Here is a 12,876-nt window from a genome sequence, read left to right on the forward strand (position 1 = left end):
CTCACAGGGTTGTTGGAATGATAAATAAGAATTGTCTAGCACTTTGTGGACTGGGGACCGTAGAGTAATAATCTCCAAATTTCCTGAAAGCAGATTACTAGAACTATGGCTGTTATAAACTGGTAGGATCAGTTGCAGGTGTTTGAAACTGTGCTGGTAGTTAATGCTAGCAGTGTGTGTGTGTGTGATGAATTTGCTACTTAAAATATAACTTAAGCATTATGGCGAGCTGCCTCGTTATGAGAGATTTCCATGTGCAGGCTTGACAAGGTGAGGTAAAGAAAGCGGATTCAGGATGCTAGTTTTATTGTTTCTCTGTCATTTGTGTCTAATTTATACTTTCCACCGCAGAATAATTATGGAGATGGACACCTTGATTATATCGAATGTGGAATTAGAAGATCAGGGTGTGTACACCTGTGTAGGCCGCACATCTCTTGACAGTGCTACAGATGATTCCCGCATAACTGTCCTTTGTAAGTAAATTTTAAACCAAGTTATTCTGATGTTTTATTTAAATCCCTCTGGGGAAATCTGTTCTTACTCCTTCTCTGCCAATTACAGCGGTACCTCGACTTACGAAGGAGATCCGTTCCGCGGCGCTCTTCGTAAGTCGAAACCTTCGGATGTCGAAGCGTCCATTTTGCACTTCTGTGCATGTGCAGAACGCGCGCGGGGGGCGAAAATACTTCCAGGTTTTCCGACTTCGTAAGTCAAAACCTCCGGAGGTCGAGGCATTCGGAAGTCGAGGTAGCACTGTAATGGCTTTTGTTCTGAAGGTTTGGGCCCATTGCAACATCAGTCAGATTCAGCACGATTTATTCACATGCACATTTCACAAATGGCCGCTTTGCCGTCTGACCCTGAGGGGTTTGGACAGGGACGGTGTTGCTTCTGGGCCAGAGGGAGGTGAGTCATGGCTTTGGGGCATATGCCATGTGGAAACCCAGGAGAATGTCTAAAGCTCCTCCACCTTCTGCCCCCTTAGCCTCTCTTCTGATTTCTCAGTGCAAGATTTTCCGTTCGCTTCAGGACTGTGTAGGATTGTTTCAGGCATGTCTGTTTGTGTGCCCTGCTGGCATATTCTCCCGACTCCCTGACTACTCTGAAATATGTACCAGGTTGGTGAGGAGCAAGTATTGCAGGCATGCCATTGGATTAGGTTAATTCAATGGCCACATTTAAGCTGGGATAGAATCATTGGACTGTAAAGTTGGAAGGGACCCTGAGGATCCTCTAGCCCAGCCCCCTGCAATGAAAGAATATGTAGCCATCCCATAACAGGGATCAAACCTGCAACCTTGGTGTTATTAGCACCATGGGCTTAGGCTGAATGGCAGCTCCATGGTTTTAGGGTGAATGTTGTTGTTGTTTAGTCGTTTAGTCGTGTCCGACTCTTCGTGACCCCATGGACCATAGCACGTCAGGCACTCCTGTCTTGCACCGCCTCCCGCAGTTTGGTCAGACTCATGTTCGTAGCTTTGAGAACACTGTCCAACCATCTCGTCCTCTGTCGTCCCCTTCTCCTTCTGCCCTCCATCTTTCCCAACATCAGGGTCTTTTCCAGGGAGTCTTCTCTTCTCATGAGGTGGCCAAAGTATTGGAGCCTCAGCTTCACGATCTGTCCTTCCAGTGAGCATTCAGGGCTGATTTCCTTCAGAATGGATAGGTTTGATCTTCTTGCAGTCCATGGGACTCTCAAGAGTCTCCTCCAGCACCACAATTCAAAAGCATCAATTCTTCGGCGAAGAATGGCAGCTCCCAGCACCTGCCAGTCAGGGCTCTGGGACCCTTGAGCAGGATATGTCTCACCTTTGGGGTAACCTCTCTCATTCAGTTGGAGTTGTAAGGCTCTAGGAGGGGTGACTTTCAAAGTCTCCTGCCCAACTGAAAGGGGTGTTTTTTCAGTGCAACTCACATATATATTGATGAATGAGCATCACATAATAGGGGTTCATTTTTAAACTGGATGAAATCCACCTCTCCCCCCCCCCATTTTTCCTTACACGAATTAAAATCCTCCTGGGCTGCCAGTCTCATTACGGCCCTACAAATGCTACCCCCAACTGCGAGCCTTCTTTTTTTCCATACATTGTCATTTCAAATCTAACTCCCAGACAACCTCACACTGCTGCCTTTTAAAAACCCTGCACTTCTATTCTTAGCCATCTATAAAAACCACATATTTATGTAGAAATCCTCCTCCAGCTCTGCCTCATTGCTTTCCTGCTACCAGGACAGTTGCTTAATAAGAATCCTGCTGTGGCTGAGACAAGAAATAGAATTTGACCTTTGTTGGGGAACGTTTCTGGCTATTGGAGCAGAAAGAAGTATCATATGCAATGCATGAGGGACAAATATTGGATGCCAGTGCCCATCCCACTAGTATTATAGAGCGGATGCCTGAAATACATTTTGAGCCTGGCCTTGGAAAACAACTGTATTTCTCAATGCACACGCCTTGCTCCCAACTTTCACATGGAACTGTTTTATTCGCTCAACAGTCTTTTTGTGAAGGAAGTGGTGAATGGCAAAGTCGGCCTTTTAAGTTCAATAGGACAGGCCACGTTCTGCTCTGCCCCTCCAAAACAACATAGGAAGCTGGCTTAAAGTGAGCCAGACCATTGGTCCATCAAGCTCTGCATTGTCCACACGGACTGGCAGTGACTCTCTGGGGTTTCAGACAGTGGACATGCCCAGCCCTACCAGGGTTTGAACCTTGGACCCTTTGCCTGCAAAGTATGTGGTCTGCCACTCAGCTAAGGCCCAGGTATTCTGGCACACTAGTATAGATTACATAGCATTACATATTTCCTACATTTTTTGCCCTTCTCTTACATGGGACTCCAAGTGACCACAGAGCTGATCAGATCTGTACCTGTTTAGCATCTGTATGCAACAATGCTGCAATTTCAAATACTCCTAGTTCAATCATTGGACCCCTATAATGTGGGTGTTTTTAATATTTCTTGTAGGACCCCCCTCACTGTATAGTTTTGCTAAAAACAACAACTGTGCATATGTGCAAAAATCTGCAGATTATACTTTCTAGAGCAGACAAATTCATGCAACAGACAAATGTTGCTGTAGTCCTCAGAAGCCTATGTCACAATAATTGTGCCAGTCTTTAAGGTGTCAAAGAGCTCTTTGCAGGCATAGCTTTTATTCTTGTGAAATAGGCAAAGATGAAGAGTGTGGCATGTGGCTATGTTGGCACTGGGGGGCATAGTTGGCTGGTATGACTTTTCTCTCATGTATTCTGTGAGCAGATGGACAGGGTCATATGTACAGCCCAAATGTCAGAAGTAGCAGTGTGATTTCCACCTGAAAATATTGCACATGTCTCTTGCTCAGAGTGAAGCACAGCAGCCAAATGCCGTTCTTCTTATGTTTCTTCCATTTCTTGTACAGATGTCCCTGACCCACCAGAAGACCTCCACCTCTCCGAAAAACAGAGCAGAAGTGTGAGGCTATCATGGAATGCTGGGAGCAGTAACAACAGCCCAATTAATGGTAAGCAGGAGTCTAGTGCTACCACCTCACTTTTATAGAGTGACAGCAACTGCTTGGAATTAGATCAAAATTACCCTAAAAGCTGCACTTAATTAGTTTTATTGGTGAAGGTTTTATTTGTCTCTGATCATTTCCTTCCCTTCTTTCCAGTTCGTTTCCGGGGATCTTAATTGTGTCTCCACTCCTTGTCCTTTCTAGAATCAATTGTGGAATTTGAAGAGAACCGATGGGAGCCCAGAAAGTGGCAGGAATTAATCAGGCTCCCAGGGAATGACAGTACAGTTGTCTTACCACTGTCCCCTTATGTAAATTACCAGTTCCGTGTTATATCTGTCAATGCCGTTGGGAGAAGCCAGCCTAGCGAACCGTCAGAACGATATGAAACACCACCAGCTGGTATGCTTTGCTACCTGTTTCTTGTGTTTAATTATATCATATTGAACAGGGTATACTAGCCTAGAATACATCTGATGCATATTCAGGAGCATTTGCTTTGATTTGTGGGGGAAACAGGTTCCCAAGCTTTGTTTTGTTTTAGACTAATTTATAGGCTTGGTTGGAGGTGAGCTGCTTTCTCCTATCCCACTCAGTAATTGCTGTCGAGGCTTGACATTGTGAAGCCAGACCCTGTTGTGGATAATTATCATCATTGTTCAAAGCAGCCTTCCCCAATCTGTGTTCCTTCAGACGTTTTGGACTAAAACTTCCATCATTCCTGACTATTGATCATGTTGGCTAGGTCTGAAGGGAGTTGTTCTTCAAGATGTCTTGAGGGCACCAAGTTGGGGAAGGCTGGTTTAATGTATGTGTTCCTCTCTTTTCAAAGTGTGGTTCTTAAGGAGATAACATATTATTGATTTATAGTTTTTTATTGAAACTTTTTCATCACACAAGGCAATAAAAAAACAAACAAAACTAAATTAAAAAAACAGAAAAAAGAGTGAAGAAAATACAAAGCCCCCTCTCAAAGGTAGATCTTAATCCTTGTTTCACACAGAAGAGGGTGGGCCCTACCCTCCCAGCTGTCACCTAGGAGATTCCCTTTCTTCTTCACGCCTCCCACACTGGGAGATCTTCCCTTCCCTGCCTCTAGAGAAGGCGTCAGCAACGTTTTCTGCCCGTGGGCCGGAGGATTCCCATGGACTATCGTCCGTGGGTCAGACATGGGCCGCCCAGGTGCAGAAGCGATTTCCGGTGCCGCGCTGCCCATGTCCCAAACACCAGAAATGGCTTCTGCACATGTCCACAGCTGCACAGAAGCAATTTCCGGTGCTGGCTGCCCATTTCCAAAATGTCCATAGCACCAGAAATTGCTTCTGCGGCTGCATAAACGTGATTTCCGGTGCCGCTCAGCAAGTCCCAGCGCCGCGCTGCGCCAGTTTACCACAGCGCGTGGGGGACTTGCCAAGCGGGTGGCTTGGTTCACGGGCAGCCTGTGGGCCAGATAAATGGCCTCCATGGGCCGGAGGTTGCTGATGCCTGCTCTAGAGTCCTTCACCAGCCAGCCATCACCTTCATGTGCATATAGAGTCTCTCTCTCTCTCTCTCTCTCTCTCTCTCTCTCTCTCTCTCTCTCTCTCTCTCTCTCTCACACACACACACACACACACACACGGGAAAAAGAAGCATAAAAATAAAAATAAGAAAAGAAGCAAAAGGAAAAGGGTGTTTTATTTAATTGAGGACACAGCATTGTACATTAAAAGTACAGGTAGCTGTGTTGGCCCATGAGAAACATTCCAAAATTTGTTTTAGGGCGAAATCATTATTAGCCTTAGCCCTATCAATCTGTCACAAAATAGTGTGGCAGCTTTAGAGTTCTCCACAAGTCTTTAGCTGACTAAATGGTAAACAAAGGGGGGGGGGAGGCCTGATGGTTATGGTATGGAATTCCATTCCATTCATTGTCCCAAGATGGAATGTGGAATGAGGCATTCTTAAGGGCTATGCAGGTTTCAGGTTGTACCAAAGACTGCCAAAAACAAGACATAAATGATGGATGGTTAAGCCCCAATCTTTGGGAATATAAGATCCAAGGAATAGAAGTTATTTGCACATGGCAATGCTCCATACAGGTAGGACAATAGGTAAGACAGCATTTGGAATACTTTGTACAGTTTGGGTTGCAACACCTCAGAAAAGGCTGTTATACAACTAGAAAACAAATGTACTTAAGGATTCTATTTTTAAAATATATTATGAGAAACTGCACAATTAACAAAACATGTAGTTAGGCTCCAAATATACTGCTTTTAAGACTCAGGCTAGCTTTCCTCTTCTTTTATGTAGACACCATGCCTTCTGGATGGGCTATTTAGCAAGATTTATATTGAGTCTCATAGCAGCACAGGACTTTGGATAAATTTCTATTCACGACCAATTTCTCCTGGTATAACATGAAATAACTGGCTCCTGAAAATCCTTTTATAGAACAGCTGTTCTGCAAGGTTTCTTCATTTATATTCTCCTAACATTTTAAAAAACTTTTGTCTCTGTACCTTCCCTAGCTTTCAGACTCTGTGCCTCCTTCTAATGATACACCTTCTGTTTTCCGAGTCCCAATGGGCCAACTCTTTAAAATAATCCCATTAACATCTGGTGCTTTGTGAAACTACCATTTAGTTCTTATTCAATCATTTCAACCAAAATGACTGAAACCATATCCATTTTATGGTGGAGGGTTTTTGTTGTTGTGCTTTTTACATGACAATTGATCATATTATCCAAGGGTGTCCTGGCATGAATTTATTTACTGATGTCTGTCATAATGCAATCCTTTCATCTCAAAAATGGCTCCTTTAGATAGTGGAACTCCTTGGGCTCATTCCCTCATGTGAGCCAGCAAACAAACTACAGTAGGAAGGCTTTCCATTTACCAGTGCCGGATTTACATATAAGCTAAACAAGCTATGGGACATGGGTGGCGCTGTGGTCTAAAGTAAACCACTGAGCCTAGGGCTTGCCGATCGGAAGGTTGGGAATTCAAATCCCCATGACTGGGTGAGCTCCTGTTGCTCGGTCCCAGCTCCTGCCAACCTAGCAGTTTGAAAGCACATCAAAGTGCAAGTAGATAAATAGATACCTCTACAGCGGGAAGGTAAATGGTGTTTCCGTGTGCTGCTCTGGTTTGCCAGAAGCGGCTTTGTCATGCTGGCCACATGACCTGGAAAAACTGTCTTTGGACAAACATCGGCTCCCTCGGCCAGTAAAGTGAGATGAGTGCCACAACCCCAGAGTCGTCTGTGACTGGACTTAACTATCAGGGGTCCTTTACCTTTACCTTTAAACAAGCTATAGCTTAGGGCCACACTCTCTTGGGGGGCCCCCAAAAAAATTAAAGGAAAAAAATGGATGTACATTTCCAAAATATAAGATAAAAAACAAATGAAATAAAACCTATATACAGCAACAGTGGTTTGTGTTGTGTCGGCTCCTATGATGTAAGTAATGGGCCCCGCCTGCTAGCCTGCTCCCTAAAATATCACTGGTTTGCTCATTTCTATATATAGGGTGCCTACATTCTGCATGTGCAAATAGCTTTGGATACCTATTAGGTCCCTAAATGACCAAATAGCCTATATTCAACACAAAAAAACAGCGACAATTTGTTGTTGACAAAGGACAGCTGGACATATTATTATTACTTGGTTTTGCTGAACTGGCAAACTATGGTTAATGGCTGGACCAAAGTGAAATATTCAGCCATCTTCACATGATAGCATAATCTTGTTCAGAAGCTGTTAATCACAGTTTCCCAGTTTGGACAAAATGAGAAACTATAGTTAATGGAAGAATTACTGATCTGTTTTTTTGCAGGTGAGAAGGGGGGGAGTGGAGAAGCTGTGCGCATGGCCCAATAGCTCAGCTTACTAAACTGAAATGTAATAATTTGAATGTAGCTGATATATCCATTCTTTGAAATCCAATTTGCAAGGAGTTGTGTGTGGTTATCATGGCATGTCACAAGCCACCATAAATGGTGCAGTGTGTTAAAAATGATAACTTTATTACACAGTGAATGTGAAATTCATCTGAAGTTTTTTCCAAGTTTATTTCGGAATACTGCTGTATAATAATCATTACTAGGAAATTCACATAATTACCCAGCAGTTAATCAATTTACCATATAAATAAATGTAGACATATGAAGAATAAGAAACAAAGACTGGTTAATTAAAATACTCTTGCATTGTATTTTATTGATGCATAGCTCCAGACAAGAACCCGGAAAACATCCGAATTGAATCTTCTGAACCACATGAAATGAACATGACATGGGAGGTAATGCCTTTTTAATTGAAGATATATAGACACAATTGCTGTAGTCCAAGTGAAGTCACCTGGTTCATTTTTTAATAATCTTCAGAGAACACAGTGGACTTTCAGAGTGTACGTGCATAGCGCTGGGCTGAATATGTGATTTAAAAGCAAAACAAAAACAACCTTCATTGCAGCTGAAAGAACAACTGTAGGATAACATCTAGGAAATAGCTTTAATCTCCATTGTCATTGATTTTGCCTTTTATTCCTTACATGCCCCCTTAGCTCCTGTTTTCTAATAATTTCTTACTAATGATTCTGTTTTTGAAAATATGGAAGTAGCTAAGAAGGTCTAAGGAAAGAATTAAGTTTAATTAATTACGTGGGTGGCGCTGTGGTCTAAACCACGGAGCCTAGGGCTTGCCGATCAGAAGGTCGGCGGTTCGCATCTCCATGACGGTGTGAGCTCCCATTGCTCGGTCCTGGCTCCTGCCCACTTAGCAGTTTGAAAGCACATCAATATGCAAGTAGATAAATAGGTAAACGGGAAGGTAAACGGCATTTCCATGCTCTGCTCTGGTTCGCCAGAAGCGGCTTAGTCATGCTGGCCACATGACCTGGAAGCTATATGCCGGCTCCCTCGGCCAGTAAAGCGAGATGAGCGCCGCAAACCCAGAGTCGTCAATGACTGGACCTAACGGTCAAGGGTCCCTTTACCTTTATTGCTTTGGATTCTACCTGCCTGCACCCTTAATAATAGTTTTAAAGGAGGTTGTTTGAAATTCAGAATCCCTTGGGTAGAAATGAGACTGTGAGCCCATAGCATCTTCCTTTGCCTCCAGTTTTATGTGAATTGATGCTTGGCAGTTTCCATCATATCCTCCATTTTGGCTTCCTTCATTACAAGGACTGCAAATGTAGAAATTATGCCATGTATTCATTAATGCAGGTGCTTTTTATAAATCACAACAAGGAAGCTTAACTGTTTTTATTCATCCTCATTCTCTTTTTCTTTCTCCTTTTTCCCTCTGGCAAATTATTTTACCAGCTATTATTATTTATATTAGGACATCAGTAGACATAGAAATTTACAGAGTATTATTATTATTATTATTATTATTATTATTATTATTATTGCAAAAAGGCAGGTCCTGCCCACAAGGAACTTCCAATATACATCTTTGACAGAGGGAAATCAGAGAGGAGGAAAAAGAGAAGTTTATGCATATTACTCTTGTGTAACTGACTGAGCTAAATGAGTGCCTCAAATGAGCCATGAAAATATTATTATCCATTAAGTCATTCAGATATAGTTTAGGATTTTTGTTGTCAGTTGTTTAATACTCTGTAGGGTAATCTTATGTTTTAATGAACAAATTTGCAATGGAACTTTTTTTTTTTATAAAAAAAAGAGCTGTCATAGTGTAACCACAGTACAAATGACACATTTTCATGTGAGTTGATTGACATTGTAAAATGTACTGCAAATTGAGAGGTAATGCCTCCAACATTAAAGTATATGATTTAATAATCATTGTGCTTTCAAGCCACCTGTTTTCCTCTCTTGCTGGCTTTTAAAAAGCCATAACGTTCTGTCCTTCACTTACCTTAAGCCTATATTTGTGATGTTTGCCTTACTTAAAGCAATTTTTGTGATGCACTTCTGAATTATATAGCCAACTGTTTTGTGGGAAAGTGTTTCCCGTAAGCCAGCACAACAACAACAGCAGTACGTACCTGATTCCATTTCTTCTTCATTTGCAGCCACTAAAGCCCATGGAGCAGAATGGACCAGGCCTGGAGTACAAAGTGAACTGGAAACAACAGGATAATGTTGAATGGGATGAAGAAACAGTGAAAAAACATTTCTTGGTATTGAAGAACACCCCCACCTTTGTACCTTATGATATCAAAGTTCAGGCAGTGAATAGCTTTGGGTCTGGCCCTGAGCCCAATATAATAACTGGCTACTCAAGCGAAGACAGTAAGTAATGGGAAAGAAAAAATCTTTATACAAAGAATGGTCTGTGGGTGATTTTCAAGCTGAAGGGTGAGCGAGCTTAGAGTTAAGAGTTGGGAGTTAAATTATTAAAAAGGCAGCAGGCTGAAAAATGTGGAGATACAGAAGCTTTTTGCTTCCCAACATTTGGCGGGGGAGGGGGGAAGCAACCTAAAGCACAATTTTCAAATGAAATGCAGAAAAATATGGTCAGTTGTTTGTCTTTCATGATCACCCCATTTTGCGATAGTATGCAACACAATGCTTTACTTCAGTAACAGAATTCCAAACATTTTTTGTTGTTGTTTAGTCATCTTAGTTGTGTTTGACTCTCCATGACCCCATGCAGCAGAGCATGCCTTGGAAACTCTCACTTTCTTCTCAAAGCTACTCCTTTTTTATGTCCATGGAGTTTTCTTGGCTGGAGTGGATTGCCAGTTCCTTCTCCAGGTGGATCACATTTACCGTAGTCTAAACTCTCGGCTATGACCTGTCCGTCTTGGGTGGCACTGCACGGCATAGCTCATAGCTCCTTGGAGTTATTCAAGCCCATCGCCACGACAAGGGGAAACATTTGTTATTATGTAATTAATTCTGATTTTAAGGGGTGAAATAAATTTTAAAAATTAAAAAAAATGTTCAGTAGCACCTTAGAGACCAACTAAGTTTGTTCTGGGTATAAGTTTTCCTGTGCATGCACACTTCTTCAGATACCATTTCGTGCATGCACACAAAAGCTTATGCCCAGAACAAACTTAGTTGGTCTCTAAGGTTGTTGTTGTTTAGTCATTTAGTTGTGTCCGACTCTTCGTGACCCCATGGACCAGAGCACGCCAGGCACTCCTGTCTTCCACTGCCTCCCGCAGTTTGGTCAGACTCATGTTGGTGGCTTCGAGAACACTGTCCAACCATCTTGTCCTCTGTCGTCCCCTTCTCCTTGTGCCCTCCATCTTTCCCAACATCAGGGTCTTTTCCAGGGAGTCTTCTCTTCTCATGAGGTGGCCAAAGTATTGGAGCCTCAGCTCAGGTCTCTGAGGTGCTACCGGACAATTTTTTAAATTTATTTTGACTGCGTCAGACCAACACAGCTACCTACCTGAATTTAAGGGGCGGGTTTGAGGAAGGTGAATTTTCACATTCATTTTTGAGAGGTAAAAAGCTTCACATGGTAACTTTTCTCAGTTATCATCCTAAGCTCTTCTTATGAAGATTTATCCCCCCACAAAAACTTTACAAAAAGTAAGCATCTTCCTCCCAAAATAATATTGTGAAAGCACATCCTAAATGTGTCTCAAGCATATTGCTAGTTTCTTTAATGATGGTGATAGTGATGATGATGATGATGACATAGCTGCCAAGTTTTCCCTTTTCTCGCGAGGAAGCCTATTCAGCATAAGGGAAAATCCCTGTAAAAAAGGGATAACTTGGCAGCTATGGATGATGATGATGATAAATATTTATATGCCATCCGTCCTTGAATCTTCCTGGGTTGCCCCAGCCTCTCTGGGTGAATCCCAACAAAATATGAAATCACAATAAAACATCAGCTGTTAAAAACTTCCCCGAACCTTCAGATGTCTTCTAAAAGTCATATAGTTATTTATCTGTTTGACACCTACACACACTTACCTGGGGGTATGGTCCCGACTGAACGAAGTAAGATTTACTTCTGAAAAGACATCCATAGAATAACACAATTAATAAATTTACAAGGATACAACCAGATTAGCTGCCCTTTACACCTAAATGACACTTTACGGCCAAATTGCAGTCACACATAAATATCTGTATCTGTTCCAGCCGGGACTTTAGAATTCATTATTTAAAAAGAAGCGGTTTAGTTTAGATTTTAAACCTCCAACAGACATTTATCCCTGCCTAATCAATATTGTTCACTTGAAACTTGCAAGACATAAAATACCCATTTCCCATCTCAACATCCCAGAGTTATATTCTGTTATTACATTAGTCTATGATTGCTACATCCTCTTTCCTTCCCTCCCACTGCAGGCACCACAGTCATAAACCACTGTACAGAATTTTAATATAAGTGCACAGGAAGTCATAACCCTAATAAAATAACTGTGAGTGTACAGTAATAACACAAAGCAATTGTTTCTTGTGTAAAATATGGAAGACTGAGAACCTCTGCTCCCCTGTTGAGAAAATTGGACAACAGTCTTTCCAGAAGCCTTGCTGCTGTTACACTGCATTTTTCTCTCTCTTATCTTGTTTAGAGAATGGAGATACACACACACACACACACACACACACACACACACACACACACACACAGACACTCTATATATATATACTTGGAAGATCATAAGCCCCCTGCTGCAGTACTAGGAATCAAATACTTCTGCAAGCAGAACAGCCTTTTTTTTTAAAGGGGCTTACTTCAAGAAAGGAAACCAACCAAAAACCTAGCTTTTAAGGATTTAAGCCTTAAGACTACAAAAAGGGGAAGCGCCACAGTAGTCATTTGGAGCAGGATACCTCAAAGTCCTTGATGTGACTGGAATATGCACACTCTATTAGCATGTGGCAGCAAGTGATTGAGATGCAGACAGCAATATGTTACCAAATTGTTTAAAATCTTACGTTGGCATTCATGCAGGTACTGAGACTTCTTAGTTCAGCCAGGAAGAATAATTATTCAAGAAGGCCTGCTAAAATGCTTCCATGGTAGGGGTGGTTATACAGGAGGCTTCTGAGGTTGTACTCAGAAAGAACTTTCTACAGCCTGCAGGCACATTTTAGAATCTGAAAATCTGAGCTTTCAATAAGGGGGGGGGAATGCCAACCCTTGTAAAAATATATTTATTTTTGCTGTTAGAAAAAGTAATGGTCAAGCTAAAAATGGTGGAGCCTATTTTCTGAACATTTTTCTCCACTCATCCCCATTTTTTGGAATTTGATACAGAAGTATGAAAGGGGGCTTTATATATATGCAGGCTATGCCAGGCTATGGCGTGCTATGGTCCATGGGGGTCACGAAGAGTCGGACACAACTAAACGACTAAACAACAATGCCAGTATCAGGGCACCCTGGTGTATATTACTTGAATCATAAAACTGAAGAGTTAGAAGGAACCGTAAGG

At 42.1% G+C, this 12,876-nt stretch overlaps 1 protein-coding gene across 3 annotated transcripts in view; it reads left to right on the plus strand.

The window, feature by feature from the left end:
- CHL1 (cell adhesion molecule L1 like) overlaps window positions 1-12,876 on the plus strand; it is a 199,556-nt gene that overhangs the window by 168,365 nt on the left and 18,315 nt on the right. For all 3 annotated transcript variants that reach the window (XM_035106606.2, XM_035106610.2, XM_035106608.2), the window contains 5 exons: window positions 352-476; window positions 3,412-3,513; window positions 3,712-3,909; window positions 7,724-7,794; window positions 9,538-9,757. In XM_035106606.2, coding sequence (XP_034962497.2) covers window positions 352-476; window positions 3,412-3,513; window positions 3,712-3,909; window positions 7,724-7,794; window positions 9,538-9,757 — 716 coding nt within the window. The remainder of the gene's footprint in view (window positions 1-351; window positions 477-3,411; window positions 3,514-3,711; window positions 3,910-7,723; window positions 7,795-9,537; window positions 9,758-12,876) is intronic.

This window comes from Zootoca vivipara, chromosome 2 (assembly GCF_963506605.1).
Source record: "Zootoca vivipara chromosome 2, rZooViv1.1, whole genome shotgun sequence".
Classification (NCBI taxonomy): Eukaryota; Metazoa; Chordata; class Lepidosauria; order Squamata; family Lacertidae; genus Zootoca; species Zootoca vivipara.